Source organism: Labrus bergylta, chromosome 24, assembly GCF_963930695.1.
Source record: "Labrus bergylta chromosome 24, fLabBer1.1, whole genome shotgun sequence".
Lineage (NCBI taxonomy): Eukaryota > Metazoa > Chordata > Actinopteri > Labriformes > Labridae > Labrus > Labrus bergylta.
Window position 1 is genome coordinate 4284618 of NC_089218.1, and position 18689 is coordinate 4303306.

General features: G+C 40.7%; 2 protein-coding genes across 5 annotated transcripts; both read right to left on the reverse strand.

Annotated features, from left to right (window-relative positions):
* Positions 1 to 975: 975 nt before the first annotated feature.
* Positions 976 to 6958, reverse strand: LOC110001347 (B- and T-lymphocyte attenuator-like). Its single transcript, XM_029281879.2, has 5 exons — positions 6823 to 6958; positions 5577 to 5897; positions 2453 to 2497; positions 2249 to 2362; positions 976 to 2107 (listed from the first exon to the last, which is right to left on the reverse strand). Exons 1-5 carry the CDS (start codon positions 6896 to 6898, stop codon positions 2004 to 2006), a joined length of 660 nt encoding a protein of 219 aa, XP_029137712.2. The 5' UTR covers positions 6899 to 6958; the 3' UTR covers positions 976 to 2003.
* A 958-nt stretch (positions 6959 to 7916) lies between these two features.
* LOC109976835 (B- and T-lymphocyte attenuator-like) lies at positions 7917 to 18419 on the reverse strand. Of its 4 annotated transcripts, none has more exons than XM_065952251.1 (9): positions 18134 to 18415; positions 16954 to 17274; positions 16306 to 16350; positions 16104 to 16217; positions 13903 to 15962; positions 12657 to 12977; positions 9524 to 9564; positions 9321 to 9434; positions 7917 to 9179 (listed from the first exon to the last, which is right to left on the reverse strand). In XM_065952251.1, the coding sequence occupies exons 1-5, from the start codon at positions 18207 to 18209 to the stop codon at positions 15859 to 15861; spliced, it is 660 nt and encodes a 219-aa protein (XP_065808323.1). In that variant the 5' UTR covers positions 18210 to 18415; the 3' UTR covers positions 7917 to 9179; positions 9321 to 9434; positions 9524 to 9564; positions 12657 to 12977; positions 13903 to 15858. The 4 variants fall into 4 exon arrangements, with proteins under 4 accessions (XP_065808323.1, XP_065808322.1, XP_065808326.1 ...); XM_065952250.1 differs by having other exon boundaries at positions 9524 to 9568; XM_065952254.1 differs by lacking the exons at positions 13903 to 15962; positions 16104 to 16217; positions 16306 to 16350; positions 16954 to 17274 and having other exon boundaries at positions 9524 to 9568; positions 18134 to 18419.
* Between the last annotated feature and the right edge of the window lie 270 nt (positions 18420 to 18689).

Consider the following 18689-nt stretch of genomic DNA (forward strand, 5'->3'; position numbering starts at 1 on the left):
AGTAGCTCCTTTTATAATAATAAGAACTCATCAAGCTCCTTGCCTTTAAATTGAGAACATTTTGCGTTTAAACCACTAGAGGGCGAGCTTGTTTTTGTTTTCCTGTCCCGTCCAACTTTATAATTTAAATGCCTGTTTCTCTTCCACTGTACCAAAAATAAGAAACACAAAAAAGCAAAGTTCTTAAAATATCAGCGAAAATAGCAACTAGAATAACAGCTACAGGGTTGAGGAAGTTCCTGTGGTTGGTGATCAGCCCCTCTACCTGCATGTGTCACGAGCTGGATGGTGGGCGATGATGACACATGCAGGGTGGGGTGCAGCTCTGTTTGTGCAAGTGTGTGTGTGTGTGTGTGTGTGTGTGTGTGTGTGTGTGTGTGTGTGTTATAGTCATGCATGTGCAACACACTCACTGTGCAGGCACGCTAGGTTGTAACTCCGCTTATAGCTGTAACCACAGAGGTAGCACATCCTACGTGCTTCATGCACAGTACGTCCAACCCTCATATCACTGCACCTCACTTCACACGCCTCATCAGTTTGTTAATCACATTTTGGCCACCGTAACCAACTTCCAGTGGTGAATGTAGATTAGTTAAATCAAGACGCTGCACAGCTGCTCGTTTTAGTACAGATCTTCTTCTTGTGATGTCACTGAACACACACAACTGGACGAAAAAATGCTCCACGACCTTGAGAATCAAACATCACCGCCGGTGTTTTGCAGTGGTCGCGTGCTTCACCTTTTTCGTTGAGTTTTCAGCTGGTTTCAGTCTGAACTGAAAGGTGTCACTTCCTGGATTCAGAGTGGGAGAGGGTTGATCTGGTGACGAGCTGAATAAGATCAGTGTGTCTGCTCCAAACAGTTTGTTGATGTCAAGGTGACTCATATTGAATGTCATTTGCATAACTCATTAGCAATTTGTTCTAGTTTCAATGAAGTAATGAAACCACAGAATGGAACATTATCGCTGCATTAGCACGAAACAACACGTGCAATATTGAATCATTCAAAACAAAAAGACGATTTGGAACGTGTGTATTTTTATTTGCATGTAATGAGTAATAAGCCAAGACACAATCTGATGTGCACATGTGGATGTTTCCGACATGAAGACGCAATATGAAAAGAGATATTCATCAAATTCAGTCGTTTCCAACCATGACATACTGAATAGAAATGCTACAAAACAGGTTTGGTTCTGACAGCTCATTTATTTATTTGCACAAACTTTACAGGGTGAATTTTTATGAATTTTAAGAATTTATGAAAAATCTTTTTTGAAGGCTAGTAATTATATTATAATTTGGCGGGGCTGTTTTGACTGACAGGTTGGCTGTTGTTTTCATTAGTCAGTTTAAGAAACTAGATTTCTTCAGTGAATCTTTAATATTGGGCTGTATGTCAAGTGGTAAAATCACATTTATAATTTATATTTTAGAGTGAAATAAGATCCCTAGAACAGATGGGTGATAAGTTGAGGGCTGCGTATTTTTTCATGTTATGACACATCCTCTTGTCTTTTGTCTCTCAATATGTGACGTGTGGTTACATTTTGCTTCCTGGCATCAGTGGGTCTGCTCCAAAATGTGATACAGATAACCAAAATAATATATCTTTTAAATAAACATCAGAAGTGAGAATAGAGAAGTGAGGTAGAAAAACTCACAGCACTATAGATTTACTGACATTTCACAGTGATATTTGCAGGGGATTTGTGCACAAAGTTTGTCACACCTACAGAGGAAGCAAAACACACACACACACACACACACACACACACACACACACACACACACACACACACACACAGGTTCGATCTCATATACAGCGGTTTGAAAGCAATAGAAATGTCACTTCTTGTATCACTACAGGTTCATTTGCAGAAATTCACAAGCACAAATTGACTTCCACGAGTCACAAAAAACAATCAATAATAAATGCTGTTGTATATTCTTAACCCAGCATTGTAACGTTTAACTTTGTACCTCTGACATGAGGACTACTGAACACTATCATAGATATGATCCATGGGCAAAGCCTGATGGGAAGGCTGGCTTTTTGGATCTGCTGGTGTGTCTTTGGATCCTCCTCCACATCGGACACCTTGAATTGAAATGAAAAACGATCATAATTTGATATTTGTTGATATCACAATGTGTGGTTCTTAGTTTAAATCCTCAGCTGGAGGTCTGCAGAGCGCCTGTGTGGCTCATAAAAACACTCGTGTAAAATAAAAAGTCTCACCTTTACGCAAACAGTGTGAGGTGACAAACATAGCAATCACTATGGCGACAAACACCAAGAGTCCAATAACACGACACACAAAAGGCCAGAAAGCGTCCTCAGTTTCTGGTCTCCCTGTGAAAAGGGGACATTTGTCTCAGCATCAGAGTTAATAAAGTAACCCATAGTTATCAAGGTCAGAAAAAAAGATGGAAGGGTTCTTACGTGGCTCTGAAGTTGTCGATTGGTCGGTGATGAGTTCAACACTATCTGAAAAACATCACACTATAACAACAACACTATACAAAATACACTTCACCATGTTTTTCTAACACTAATATGTGTTACGCTCCGAGCTCCCCATAACATGTGTGTGAAGTTTCTTGTTTTAAATCCACTCTGATCCTGAATTTGATCATGCCTATAAACCTCTTTATTTCAGCCCTGCTCAGAACAGGCTGTTTCTGTGTCTGTACCTTTAAATATGTAAATTCTACAATTCACTCAGCAGACGCTTTTATCGGCCCACCACCTGTCCTCTGGACCCAATACCATCAAGCCTCCTGCAGACCATTTCCTCTCCGCTTAATGCTGCACTAAAGCATATCATCAACTCCTCTCTGTCAACGGGTGTGTTCCCCACCGCATTCAAGCAAGCTCGGGTCACCCCTCTGCTCAAAAAACCCACACTAAACCCAGCCCAGGTTGAAAACTACAGACCGGTTTCTCTTCTGCCCTTTCTGTCAAAAATACTTGACACAGTCTTTAAGGAAGTCTGAGTTTCTGTCCAGACACGATCTGTTTGACCCAAATCAGTCAGGCTTTAAGCGGGGCCACTCTACTGAAACTGCACTACTGTCAGTAACAGAATCGCTACAAGTTGCCAGAGCTTGTCAGTCAGTCCTCAGTTCTATTACTGCTAGACCTGTCTGCTGCCTTTGACACAGTCAAGCATCAAATCCTCCTATCCACGCTCTCTGTATTTGGCATCTCAGGATCTGCCCTCTGCTGGTTCGTGTCCTACCTCTCTGGGCGATCCTTTAGAGTGTCGTGGAAGGGAGAAGTGTCCAAAGCGCACAGCTTATCCACAGGGGTACCTCAAGGTTCAGTGCTTGGTCCCCTTCTCTTCTCCATATACACAAGCTCACTTGGTTCGATAATCCGCTCTCATGGCTTCTCATACCACTGCTATGCTGATGATACCCAGCTCTTCCTGTCATTCCCGCCAGATGATGTTACAGTCTCTGCAAGAATCTCATCATGCCTTGCTGATATCTTAAATGGATGAATGAACGGCACCTTCAACTCAATATTTCAAAAGACTGAGCTCCTTGTCATCCCAGCCAGTCCCTCTATGCAACCAGAGGATCAATATCCAACTTGGAACAACCAAAGTCTGCCCGGAACCTGGGTGTCATGATTGATGACCAGCTAACTTTTAAGGTTCAAGTAGCCTCGATTGCCCTGTCATGTCGATTTGCCCTGTACATGCATCGATTATTGCAACTCCCTACTGGCAGGTCTTCCTACATGCACTATCCAACCTCTGCAAATGATACAAAATGCAGCAGCTCGACTGGTCTTCAACCTTCCTAAAAGAGCACATGTCACTCCGCTGTTCATCTCCTTACACTGGCTCCCAGTTACTGCTCGCATCAAATTTAAAACTCTGCTGCTCGCTCACAAAACAGTAACAAAAACGTCTCCCCCTTACTTTAACTCTCTCATCCAGGGGTGCATTCGAATTGTCCCTCCTATCGCCTTTCACTAGCCACTTTACCTTAACCCCGCGAAAACGTCATGAGGTTAAGGAAAGATGTTAGGAGAATTCATAAAGGACTTAGGGAAAGGCGATCTCGTTGCTCTGACAATCCGACCACATTTCCACTAGGCGACGTCGCGACGGGCCGGCGGAGGTTAATGACGTGGGTCCGCCGTGTTGAAACTACAATGTTCCGAAAATGAACTACAAAAAACGCATCTAAAAAACTTTTTCTGTGCCTTCTTACCGGTGAAATAATCCTGATCACCACAAGGTTGGGATTGAAATAAAAGAAATATAGACTACCAGGCTACGAGTAACAAAAGTGAAACCATCACCTTCCTGTCCACTCAGAAATCAACATCAAAATAAATATGAAATTAATTGTTACATTAATAAGATATAACCTACATATAATGTTTTAAGCATACAAATGTACAACTGCACAAAGCATTCTTAAGTGAATGAAATATGTTGAATAAAACATCATCTGGATAAAAATGACTTTTATCTTTTATCCCTTACTTGATCTGTGTCACTTTACGATCATCGTTAATTTCCGTGAACGGTCGACGCGACTCGCTTTAAATGTTGCGGCCGCAAGGAATTGTGGGGCGGCATATCTCATCTCCTTTCCTAAAGGATGGTCCAGTGTATCCTATGCTAAAGGAGGTTATAAAGGAAGCATTTACCCACCTTTCCTTAACTTTTAGAGAATTCGAACGGCTCTTATCATGGCTGCCACTTAAATGCTTCCGGGGTTAAGGTAAAGTGGCTAGTGAAAGGAGATAGGAGGGACAATTCGAACGCACCCCAGGTCTACACTCCCTCCTGCCCTCTACGCTGTGCCAATGAAAGGCGTCTGATCCAACCTTCACAACAGGCTCCTAAGTCTCTGACTAGACTCTTCTCCTCTGTCGCCCCCCGGTGGTGGAATGAACTTCCAAACTCCATTCGATCTGCAGAGTCCCTCTGCACCTTTAAGAAAAAGCTAAAGACCCAGCTCTTTCATGAATACCTACTAACTTAATGATGATGGTTTCGATATCATTGATGATGATGATGGTTGTCACGATTGTTTTTGTTTGATAACGATGATTTATAAGATGGTTTCTATACTGATTAGAGCTCTCAAGAACTGCCATCAGTGTTGTGCTTTGCCTCTGGTCACTTCCTGTCAGCACCTGTGTGTCCAATCAGACTCAAAGCTGATCGTTTGCTCTTACTGACATTGTTCCCTTTTTTCTAGATCCTTTCTTGAGTTGTACTTACTCTCTGATGTACGTCGCTTTGGATAAAAGCGTCTGCTGAGTGAATTGTAGAATTGTAGAATTGTAGAATTTACATATTTAAAGGTACAGACACAGAAACAGCCTTTTCTGAGCAGGGCCGAAATAGAGTGGTTTATAGGCATGATCAAATACAGGATCAGAGTGGATTTAAAACAAGAAACTTCACACACATGTTATGGGGAGCTCAGGGCGTAGCTGTTATATTCAAGCTGATTATTACGTGGCTGTATCAGGGTATCTGTAGGCAGTTTAACTCAATAAAGACACATTAGATTAATAACAAAGTCACACTCACCATTGACAGAAACACTGATTTTATGTCCAAGACTGGAACTGCTTCCACACCAATATATACCTGAGTCGTTTCTGACAAAGTTTTGAATGATCAAAACTAAAACTCCCTCTAAATGCTTCAAAGGTTTCCACTCTGATTTGAAGCGACTTCCCCCGCTAATGTTTATAGGATCACCAGTTAAGTTGAGTTTAAACCAGGAGATTTCAGGTGGTGTATCGTCGCAGAACGTAACTGGACAGTCAATCTTTAGTTCTTCTCCAAGGTGAGCTTTATATTTTGTGTATCGGCGTACTTTAATTTGAACGTGACACTCATCTGTACCTGCAAGGAAAATGACAACAAACATACAGAATAGGTTAGCTCATCCTTGAATGATTTTTTTGTACAAATCAATAAGTTAAAACATTTGCAGGCAACACGCTTTCTCAAAAATGAGACACCAGCTAATGATGACAGAACATAAAAGCAGTTCAATAGATTTGTTGTTCATTGTTGCAGCAGCTACATGGAAAGTTAAGGGCAGGAAGTCATGTGTTGTATTGCTGTGGTTAAGGTGACATATTCTAACCTTTGGGTGCTTTGTTACATTAAAGAAACTCTCTTAAAATTAAATAGGTTCCAGTTTATGTGAAGTAATGATTGATTTTGTGTTGAAGTCAGAGTTGAGAATGGGGTTTGCTCATTTTAATAAGGCAGCCTCGCTTCATGGAGGCTAAATTTAAGGTGAAAAGATCCCCACCACTGTCTGAATTCAGGAAGTACAGACTTCAGCCGATACACTGCTGTTTTGCCATGCTGCATTTGTCGACTTTTAACCGATATAAAGAGACCAAAAAGTCTAAAAAATGGCAAGAAATTACCAAACTAACACATTTGGTCATTTTTATCACTAAATATGTTTGCATGTAGAAAACTGCATTTCAGGTTTTCTCTGCCAACAATATACAATTCTCTATAAAGGTAATCCTTCCTTCACCACAATTTAAATTGTTTCCTCCAAATTCATATCCAGTTCATTTCCGTGTTGAGTTTTAACGGTACACAGTTGAGCCTTTTGCTGCGTTCTGGAGATTTTATTAAATATACACCCTCACTATAAGTACTTTTGATACCTTTTCAGTTCACATAACATTATTTTTTCTGAGGAATATTTGTCGATACATCACGCAGCGACAGAGCCACAAAGACAGTAACACGCAGCTGCTGCCATTGAGAGTATGCCATTAATAAAAAGACAAAAACTTACAGGAAACTTCCAAAGTGAGAAGTGTCGCAGCCAAGATGGACACATGAAGGATGGTGAAGCAGAACTTTGGTGTCATGGTGAAAAAATGTCTAGAACCAGATTCTCAGCTCTGTCAAACAACTGATGGTCTGCTGTAAACGCTGCAGTAAACGTCTTCTGGTCGACTTTACTTCCTGTTATCTGGTTTCTGTGTGATATTTGTTGAGAGCAAACCCACACTACGGACTATACTGTCGTAGAGTTGGGTATCTCTCAACAGGAAGGATGGAGGTTCAATCCCCAGCTCCTGCAGACATATGTGGACGTGTCCATTGGTGAAGACACTTATCCCCAACTTAACCCCTCCACTGTGGATAATGCTAGATTCAGGGGGACAACAGTTCTTCCTAAAATCTATGACCAAATCCTTGGTTTTCAGGACATTAAGATCCAGGAAGTTGCCATCGCACCACTTAACAAAAGTTGGTAGAGCACCGCCATGGCCTGATTCTGAGCCCTGAAGGAGGTACAGCAGAACAGTGTCACCTGAGAACTTTACCAGATAACTGTTCTCTTGTGATGTTCTGCCGCTATCTGTGTACATGATAAAAAGCAGGGGGGAAAGGACACAGCCCTGAGGGGAACCAGTGTTTAACATAATTATTTTCGACATTTGACCATTCACGAAAACCTGCTGAACTCTGTCTGTTAAAAAGTTTAAAAGCAACATTAAAATCTGACCAGGAAGTTTAAAGTGAGAGGATAGTGTCTCAATTAAAATATGAGGCTGCATTTTATTAAAAGCTGAGGAAAAGTCAGCGAATAAAAGTCTGGCATGGGATTTAGGTTTTTCCAGGCGTTTGTACACAGTGTCGAAAATGAAAACCTTGGCGTCGTCCACACCTTCACCAGCTTGATAAGCAAACTGAAGTGGATCAAGTTGACCATTTATTAATGAGCGTTGATGTCAAGGTGACTCATATTGAATGTCATTTGCATAACTCATTAGCAATTTGTTCTAGTTTCAATGAAGTGATGAAACCACAGAATGGAACATTATCGCTGCATTAGCACGAAACAACACGTGCAATATTGAATCAATCAAAACAAAAAGACGATTTGGAACGTGTGTATTTTTATTTGCATGTAAAGAGTAATAAGCCAAGACACAATCTGATGTGCACATGTGGATGTTTCCGACATAAAGACGCAATCTGAAAGGAGATATTCATCAAATTCAGTCGTTTCCAACCATGACATACTGAATAGAAATTAACATAAAGCACTTAAGCTAACATTAAATTAGTTGAAACCTTTTGGTGTTAAAAAAATGAAGTCAATCTGTAGGCCCAAAAAACTGCATTTCCTCAAGTGTCCACTAAAGCCGAGGAAACCCCATTAGATCACATGTTAAAACTGTTATTACAGCAGAAATAAACACATTTAAAGCTGCTACAAAACAGGTTTGGTTCTGACAGCTCATTTATTTATTTGCACAAACTTTACAGGGTGAATTTTTATGAATTTTAAGAATTTATGAAAAATCTTTTTTGAAGGCTAGTAATTATATTATAATTTGGCGAGGCTGCTTTGACTGACAGGTTGGCTGTTGTTTTCATTTGTCAGTTTAAGAAACTAGATTTCTTCAGTGAATCTTTAATATTGGGCTGTATGTCAAGTGGTAAAATCACATTTATAATTTATATTTTAGAGTGAAATAAGATCCCTAGAACAGATGGGTGATAAGTTGAGGGCTGCGTATTTTTTCATGTTACGACACATCCTCTTGTCTTTTGTCTCTCAATATGTGACGTGTGGTTACATTTTGTTTCCTGGCATCAGTGCGTCTGCTCCACAATGTGATACAGATAACCAAAATAATATATATTTTAAATAAACATCAGAAGTGAGAATAGAGACCAAAGGTAGAAAAACTCACAGCACTATAGATTTACTGACATTTCACAGTGATATTTGCAGGGGATTTGTGCACAAAGTTTGTCACACCTACAGAGGAAGCAAAACACACACACACACACACACACACACACACACACACACACACACACACACACACACACACAGGTTCGATCTCATATACAGCAGTTTGAAAGCAATAGAAATGTCACTTCTTGTATCACTACAGGTTCATTTGCAGAAATTCACAAGCACAAATTGACTTCCACGAGTCACAAAAAACAATCAATAATAAATGCTGTTGTATATTCTTAACCCAGCATTGTAACGTTTAACTTTGTACCTCTGACATGAGGACTACTGAACACTATCATAGATATGATCCATAGGCAAAGCCTGATGGGAAGGCTGGCTGTTTGGATCTGCTGGTGTGTCTTTGGATCCTCCTCCACATCAGACACCTTGAATTAAAATGAAAAACGATCATAATTAGATATTTGTTGATATCACAATGTGTGGTTCTTAGTTTAAATCCTCAGCTGGAGGTCTGCAGAGCGCCTGTGTGGCTCATAAAAACACTCGTGTAAAATAAAAAGTCTCACCTTTACGCAAACAGTGTGAGGTGACAAACATAGCAATCACTATGGCGACAAACACCAAGAGTCCAATAACACGACACACAAAAGGCCAGAAAGCGTCCTCAGTTTCTGGTCTCCCTGTGAAAAGGGGACATTTGTCTCAGCATCAGAGTTAATAAAGTAACCCATAGTTATCAAGGTCAGAAAAAAGATGGAAGGCTTCTTACGTGGCTCTGAAGTTGTCGATTGGTCGGTGATGAGTTCAACACTATCTGAAAAACATCACACTATAACAACAACACTATACAAAATACACTTCACCATGTTTTTCTAACACTAATATGTGTTACGCTCCGAGCTCCCCATAACATGTGTGAAGTTTCTTGTTTTAAATCCACTCTGATCCTGAATTTGATCATGCCTATAAACCTCTTTATTTCAGCCCTGCTCAGAACAGGCTGTTTCTGTGTCTGTACCTTTAAATATGTAAATTCTACAATTCTACAATTCACTCAGCAGACGCTTTTATCGGCCCACCACCTGTCCTCTGGACCCAATACCATCAAGCCTCCTGCAGACCATTTCCTCTCCGCTTAATGCTGCACTAAAGCATATCATCAACTCCTCTCTGTCAACGGGTGTGTTCCCCACCGCATTCAAGCGAGCTCGGGTCACCCCTCTGCTCAAAAAACCCACACTAAACCCAGCCCAGGTTGAAAACTACAGACCGGTTTCTCTTCTGCCCTTTCTGTCAAAAATACTTGACACAGTCTTTAAGGAAGTCTGAGTTTCTGTCCAGACACGATCTGTTTGACCCAAATCAGTCAGGCTTTAAGCGGGGCCACTCTACTGAAACTGCACTACTGTCAGTAACAGAATCGCTACAAGTTGCCAGAGCTTGTCAGTCAGTCCTCAGTTCTATTACTGCTAGACCTGTCTGCTGCCTTTGACACAGTCAAGCATCAAATCCTCCTATCCACGCTCTCTGTATTTGGCATCTCAGGATCTGCCCTCTGCTGGTTCGTGTCCTACCTCTCTGGGCGATCCTTTAGAGTGTCGTGGAAGGGAGAAGTGTCCAAAGCGCACAGCTTATCCACAGGGGTACCTCAAGGGTCAGTGCTTGGTCCCCTTCTCTTCTCCATATACACAAGCTCACTTGGTTCGATAATCCGCTCTCATGGCTTCTCATACCACTGCTATGCTGATGATACCCAGCTCTTCCTGTCATTCCCGCCAGATGATGTTACAGTCTCTGCAAGAATCTCATCATGCCTTGCTGATATCTTTAAATGGATGAATGAACGGCACCTTCAACTCAATATTTCAAAGACTGAGCTCCTTGTCATCCCAGCCAGTCCCTCTATGCAACCAGAGGATCAATATCCAGCTCGGAACAACCAAAGTCTGCCCGGAACCTGGGTGTCATGATTGATGACCAACTAACTTTTAAGGTTCAAGTAGCCTCGAGTGCCCTGTCATGTCGATTTGCCCTGTACATGCATCGATTATTGCAACTCTCTACTGGCAGGTCTTCCTACATGCACTATCCAACCTCTGCAAATGATGCAAAATGCAGCAGCTCGACTGGTCTTCAACCTTCCTAAAAGAGCACATGTCACTCCGCTGTTCATCTCCTTACACTGGCTCCCAGTTACTGCTCGCATCAAATTTAAAACTCTGCTGCTCGCTTACGAAACAGCGACAAAAACGTCTCCTCCTTACTCTAACTCTCTCATCCAGGGGTGCGTTCGAATTGTCCCTCCTATCGACTTTCACTATCCACTTTACCTTAACCCCGCGAAAACGTCATGAGGTCAAGGATAGATGTTAGGAGAATTCATAAAGGACTTAGGGAAAGGCGATCTCGTTGCTCTGACAATCCGACCACATTTCCACTAGGCGACGTCGCGACGGGCCGGCGGAGGTTAATGACGTGGGTCCGCCGTGTTGAAACTACAATGTTCAGAAAATGGACTACAAAAAACGCATCTAAAAAACTTTTTCTGTGCCTTCTTACCGGTGAAATAATCCTAATCACCACAAGGTTGGGATTGAAATGAAAGAAATATAGACTACCAGGCTACGAGTAACAAAAGTGAAACCATCACCTTCCTGTCCACTCAGAAATCAACATCAAAATAAATATGAAATTAATTGTTACATTAATAAGATATAACCTACATATAATGTTTTAAGCATACAAATGTACAACTGCACAAAGCATTCTTAAGTGAATGAAATATGTTGACTAAAACATCATCTGGATAAAAATGACTTTTATCTTTTATCCCTTACTTGATCTGTGTCACTTTACGATCATCGTTAATTTCCGTGAACGGTCGGATGCGCGACTCGCTTTAAATGTTGCGGCCGCAAGGAATTGTGGGGCGGCATATCTCATCTCCTTTCCTAAAGGATGGTCCAGTGTATCCTATGCTAAAGGAGGTTATAAAGGAAGCATTTACCCACCTTTCCTTAACTTTTAGAGAATTCGAACGGCTCTTATCATGGCCGCCACTTAAATGCTTCCGGGGTTAAGGTAAAGTGGATAGTGAAAGGAGATAGGAGGGACAATTCGAACGCACCCCAGGTCTACACTCCCTCCTGCCCTCTACGCTCTGCCAATGAAAGGCATTTGATCCAACCTTCACAACAGGCTCCTAAGTCTCTGACTAGACTCTTCTCCTCTGTCGCCCCCCGGTGGTGGAATGAACTTCCAAACTCCATTCGATCTGCAGAGTCCCTCTGCACCTTTAAGAAAAAGCTAAAGACCCAGCTCTTTCATGAATACCTACTAACTTAATGATGATGGTCTCCATATTATTGATGATGATGATGGTAATGACGATGGTTTTTGTTTGATAACGATGATTTATAAGATGGTTTCTATACTGATTAGAGCTCTCAAGAACTGCCATCAGTGTTGTGCTTTGCCTCTGGTCACTTCCTGTCAGCACCTGTGTGTCCAATCAGACTCAAAGCTGATCGTTTGCTCTTACTGACATTGTTACCTTTTTTCTAGATCCTTTCTTGAGTTGTACTTACTCTCTGATGTACGTCGCTTTGGATAAAAGCGTCTGCTGAGTGAATTGTAGAATTGTAGAATTGTAGAATTTACATATTTAAAGGTACAGACACAGAAACAGCCTTTTCTGAGCAGGGCCGAAATAGAGTGGTTTATAGGCATGATCAAATACAGGATCAGAGTGGATTTAAAACAAGAAACTTCACACACATGTTATGGGGAGCTCAGGGCGTAGCTGTTATATTCAAGCTGATTATTACGTGGCTGTATCAGGGTATCTGTAGGCAGTTTAACTCAATAAAGACACATTAGATTAATAACAAAGTCACACTCACCATTGACAGAAACATTGATTTTATGTCCAAGACTGGAACTGCTTCCACACCAATATATACCCGAGTCGTTTCTGACAAAGTTTTGAATGATCAAAACTAAAACTCCCTCTAAATGCTTCAAAGGTTTCCACTCTGATTTGAAGCGACTTCCCCCGCTAATGTTTATAGGATCACCAGTTAAGTTGAGTTTAAACCAGGAGATTTCAGGTGGTGTATCGTCGCAGAACGTAACTGGACAGTCAATCTTTAGTTCTTCTCCAAGGTGAGCTTTATATTTTGTGTATCGGCGTACTTTAATTTGAACATGACACTCATCTGTACCTGCAAGGAAAATGACAACAAACATACAGAATAGGTTAGCTCATCCTTCAATGATTTTTTTGTACAAATCAATAAGTTAAAACATTTGCAGGCAACACACTTTCTCAAAAATGAGACACCAGCTAATGATGACAGAACATAAAAGCAGTTCAATAGATTTGTTGTTCATTGTTGCAGCAGCTACATGGAAAGTTAAGGGCAGGAAGTCATGTGTTGTATTGCTGTGGTTAAGGTGACATATTCTAACCTTTGGGTGCTTTGTTACATTAAAGAAACTCTCTTAAAATTAAATAGGTTCCAGTTTATGTGAAGTAATGATTGATTTTGTGTTGAAGTCAGAGTTGAGAATGGGGTTTGCTCATTTTAATAAGGCAGCCTCGCTTCATGGAGGCTAAATTTAAGGTGAAAAGATCCCCACCACTGTCTGAATTCAGGAAGTACAGACTTCAGCCGATACACTGCTGTTTTGCCATGCTGCATTTGTCGACTTTTAACCGATATAAAGAGACCAAAAAGTCTAACAAATGGCAAGAAATTACCAAACTAACACATTTGGTCATTTTTATCACTAAATATGGTTGCATGTAGAAAACTGCATTTCAGGTTTTCTCTGCCAACAATATACAATTCTCTATAAAGGTAATCCTTCCTTCACCACAATTTAAATTGTTTCCTCCAAATTCATATCCAGTTCATTTCCGTGTTGAGTTTTAACGGTACACAGTTGAGCCTTCTGCTGCGCTCTGGAGATTTTATTAAATATACACCCTCACTATAAGTACTTTTGATACCTTTTCAGTTTACATAACATTATTTTTTCGGAGGAATATTTGTCGACACATCACGCAGTGACAGAGCCACAAAGACAGTAACACGCAGCTGCTGCCATTGAGAGTATGCCATTAATAAAAAGACAAAAACTTACAGGAAACTTCCAAAGTGAGAAGTGTTGCAGCCAAGATGGACACATGAAGGATGGTGAAGCAGGACTTTGGTGTCATGGTGAAAAAATGTCTAGAACCAGATTGTAAGCTCTGTCAAACAACTGATGGTCTGCTGTAAACGCTGCAGTAAACGTCTTCTGGTCGACTTTACTTCCTGTTATCTGGTTTCTGTGTGATATTTGTTGAGAGCAAACCCACACTACGGACTATACTGTGGTAGAGTTGGGTATCTCTCAACAGGAAGGATGGAGGTTCAATCCCCAGCTCCTGCAGACATATGTGGACGTGTCCATTGGTGAAGACACTTAACCCCAACTTAACCCCTCCACTGTGGATAATGCTAGATTCAGGGTGACAACAGTTCTTCCTAAAATCTATGACCAAATCCTTGGTTTTCAGGACATTAAGATCCAGGAAGTTGCCATCGCACCACTTAACAAAAGTTGGTAGAGCACCGCCGTGGCCTGATTCTGAGCCCTGAAGGAGGTACAGCAGAACAGTGTCATCTGAGAACTTTACCAGATAACTGTTCTCTTGTGATGTTCTGCCGCTATCTGTGTACATGATAAAAAGCAGGGGGGAAAGGACACAGCCCTGAGGGGAACCAGTGTTTGACATAATTATTTTCGACATTTGACCATTCACGAAAACCTGCTGAACTCTGTCTGTTAAAAAGTTTAAAAGCAACATTAAAATCTGACCAGGAAGTTTAAAGTGAGAGGATAGTGTCTCAATTAAAATATGAGGCTGCATTTTATTAAAAGCTGAGGAAAAGTCAGCGAATAAAAGTCTGGCATGGGATTTAGGTTTTTCCAGGCGTTTGTACACAGTGTCGAAAATGAAAACCTTGGCGTCGTCCACACCTTCACCAGCTTGATAAGCAAACTGAAGTGGATCAAGTTGACCATTTATTAATGAGCGTTGATGTCAAGGTGACTCATATTGAATGTCATTTGCATAACTCATTAGCAATTTGTTCTAGTTTCAATGAAGTGATGAAACCACAGAATGGAACATTATCGCTGCATTAGCACGAAACAACACGTGCAATATTGAATCAATCAAAACAAAAAGCCGATTTGGAACGTGTGTATTTTTATTTGCATGTAATGAGTAATAAGCCAAGACACAATCTGATGTGCACATGTGGATGTTTCCGACATAAAGACGCAATATGAAAAGAGATATTCATCAAATTCAGTCGTTTCCAACCATGACATACTCAATAGAAATGCTACAAAACAGGTTTGGTTCTGACAGCTCATTTATTTATTTGCACAAACTTTACAGAGTGAATTTTTATGAATTTTAAGAATTTATGAAAAATCTTTTTTGAAAGCTAGTAATTATATTATAATTTGGCGGGGCTGCTTTGACTGACAGGTTGGCTGTTGTTTTCATTAGTCAGTTTAAGAAACTAGATTTCTTCAGTGAATCTTTAATATTGGGCTGTATGTGAAGTGGTAAAATCACATTTATAATTTATATTTTAGAGTGAAATAAGATCCCTAGAACAGATGGGTGATAAGTTGAGGGCTGCGTATTTTTTCATGTTATGACACATCCTCTTGTCTTTTGTCTCTCAATATGTGACGTGTGGTTACATTTTGCTTCCTGGCATCAGTGGGTCTGCTCCAAAATGTGATACAGATAACCAAAATAATATATCTTGCAGGGGATTTGTGCACAAAGTTTGTCACCTACAGAGGAAGCAAAACACACACACACACACACACACACACACATAGGTTCGATCTCATATACAGCGGTTTGAAAGCTATAGAAATGTCACTTCTTGTATCACCACAGGTTCATTTGCAGAAATTCACAAGCACAAATTGACTTCCACGAGTCACAAAAAACAATCAATAATAAATGCTGTCGTATATTCTTAACCCAGCATTGTAACGTTTAACTTTGTACCTCTGACATGAGGACTACTGAACACTATCATAGATATGATCCATAGGCAAAGCCTGATGGGAAGGCTGGCTTTTTGGATCTGCTGGTGTGTCTTTGGATCCTCCTCCACATCGGACACCTTGAATTGAAATGAAAAACGATCATAATTTGATATTTGTTGATATCACAATGTGTGGTTCTTAGTTTAAATCCTCAGCTGGAGGTCTGCAGAGCGCCTGTGTGGCTCATAAAAACACTCTTGTAAAATAAAAAGTCTCACCTTTACGCAAAGACTGTGAGGTGACAAACATAGCAATCACTATGGCGACAAACACCAAGAGTCCAACAACACGACACACAAAAGGCCAGAAAGTGTCCTCAGTTTCTGGTCTCCCTGTGAAAGGGGACATTTGTCTCAGCATCAGAGTTAATAAAGTAACCCATAGTTATCAAGGTCAGAAAAAAGATTGAAGGCTTCTTACATGGCTCTGAAGTTGTCGATTGGTCGGTGATGAGTTCAACACTATCTGAAAAACATTAAAGGTCACATATTATGCAAAATATACTTCACCATGTTTTTCTAACACTAATATGTGTCTCTAGTCCGTCTACAAACCCCCTGATTATGAGAAACGTCCGTTCTTTTCTGTCTTTTGCCTGCTCCACTTTTCAGAAAATGTGTGCTCAAACAGGCCTTTTGGAGATTTTCCCTTCATGACATCACAAAGGGCAGTAGCCCCTCCCCCAGGTGGGTGACACTCCCACAGCTAGGTGTTTGTTCTGCCCTCTGAGTCTGCCTTCTCACCGTAAACAATAGGACATGGAGCGAGAACGCCCGAAACACCCAAGCCCTTCCAGAGAGGGGGCGTGGTCAGACACAGCTCATTTACATATTTAAAGGTACAGCCACAGAAACAGCCTGTTCTGAGCAGGGCTGAAATAGAGGGGTTTATAGGCATGATCAAATACAGGATCAGAGTGGATTTAGAACAAGAAATCTCACACATGTTATGGGGAGCTCGGAGCGTAGCTGTTATATTCAAGCTGATTATTACGTGGCTGTATCAGGGTATCTGTAGGCAGTTTAACTCAATAAAGACGCATTAGATTAATAACAAAGTCACACTCACCATTGACAGAAACATTGATTTTATGTCCAACAGTGGAACCACTTTTACACCGATATATACCTGAGTCGTTTCTGACAAAGTTTTGAATGATCAAAACTGAAACTCCATCTAAATGCTTCAAAGTTTTCCACTCTGATTTGAAGCGACTTCCCCCGCTAATGTTTATAGGATCACCAGTTTCTTCGAGTTTAACCCAGGAGATTTCAGGTGGTGAATCGTTGCAGACCGTAACTGGACATTCAATCTTTAGTTCTTCTCCAAGGTGAGCTTCATATTTTGTTTTGCTGCGTACTTTAATATGAACTTCACATTCATCTGTACCTGCAAGGAAAGAGACAACAAACATACAGAATGGGTTAGCTCATCCTTCAATGATTTTTTTTGGAATGTATAATTAAATTCTGACAGCTAAAGATGAAACAAAATATTATCAGAGTAAAAAAATTACAGGCAACTCACTTTCTCAAAAATGTGACACCAGCTAATGATGACAGAACGTAAAAGCAGTTCAATAGATTTGTTGTTCATTGTTGCAGCAGCTACACGGAAAGTTCAGGGCAGGAAGTCATGTGTTGTACTTTGTGTTGAAGTCAGAGTTGAGAATGGGGTTTGCTCATTTTAATAAGGCAGCCTCGCTTCATGGAGGCTAAATTTAAGGTGAAAAGATCCCCACCACTGTCTGAATTCAGGAAGTACAGACTTCAGCCGATACACTGCTGTTCTGCCATGCTGCATTTGTCGACTTTTAACCGATATAAAGAGACCAAAAAGTCTAACAAATGGCAAGAAATTACCAAACTAACACATTTGGTCATTTTTATCACTAAATATGTTTGCATGTAGAAAACTGCATTTCAGGTTTTCTCTGCCAACAATATACAATTCTCTATAAAGGTAATCCTTCCTTCACCACAATTTAAATTGTTTCCTCCAAATTCATATCCAGTTCATTTCCGTGTTGAGTTTTAACGGTACACAGTTGAGCCTTTTGCTGCGTTCTGGAGATTTTATTAAATATACACCCTCACTATAAGTACTTTTGATACCTTTTCAGTTTACATAACATTATTTTTTCTGAGGAATATTTGTCGATACATCACACAGTGACAGAGCCACAAAGACAGTAACACGCAGCTGCTGCCATTGAGAGTATGCCATTAATAAAAAGACAAAAACTTACAGGAAACTTCCAAAGTGAGAAGTGTCGCAGCCAAGATGGACACATGAAGGATGGTGAAGCAGGACTTTGGTGTCATGGTGAAAAAATGTCTAGAACCAGATTCTCAGCTCTGTCAAACAACTGATGGTCTGCTGTAAACGCTGCAGTAAATGTCTTCTGGTCGACTTTACTTCCTGTTATCTGGTTTCTGTGTGATATTTCTTGAGAGCAAACCCACACTACGGACTATACTGTGGTAGAGTTGGGTATCTCTCAACAGGAAGGATGGAGGTTCAATCCCCAGCTCCTGCAGACATATGTGGACGTGTCCATTGGTGAAGACACTTATCCCCAACTTAACCCCTCCACTGTGGATAATGCTAGATTCAGGGTGACAACAGTTCTTCCTAAAATCTATGACCAAATCCTTGGTTTTCAGGACATTAAGATCCAGGAAGTTGCCATCGCACCACTTAACAAAAGTTGGTAGAGCACCGCCGTGGCCTGATTCTGAGCCCTGAAGGAGGTACAGCAGAACAGTGTCATCTGAGAACTTTACCAGATAACTGTTCTCTTG

Bases quoted from the DNA above. Each gene is read 5' to 3' on its own strand.
- LOC109976835 (XM_065952251.1), bottom strand. From the start codon at position 18,209: ATGACACCAAAGTCCTGCTTCACCATCCTTCATGTGTCCATCTTGGCT. The intron at 17,275-18,133 runs GTAAGTTTTTGT...CTTTCCTTGCAG, and splicing joins TCTCACTTTGGAAGTTTCCT to GTACAGATGAATGTGAAGTT. The intron at 15,963-16,103 runs GTGAGACTTTTT...TTTCAATTCAAG, and splicing joins CTCACAGTCTTTGCGTAAAG to GTGTCCGATGTGGAGGAGGA.
- LOC110001347 (XM_029281879.2), bottom strand. From the start codon at position 6,898: ATGACACCAAAGTTCTGCTTCACCATCCTTCATGTGTCCATCTTGGCT. The intron at 5,898-6,822 runs GTAAGTTTTTGT...TTTTCCTTGCAG, and splicing joins TCTCACTTTGGAAGTTTCCT to GTACAGATGAGTGTCACGTT. The intron at 2,498-5,576 runs GTGAGTGTGACT...GATGTTTTTCAG, and splicing joins AATCAGTGTTTCTGTCAATG to ATAGTGTTGAACTCATCACC.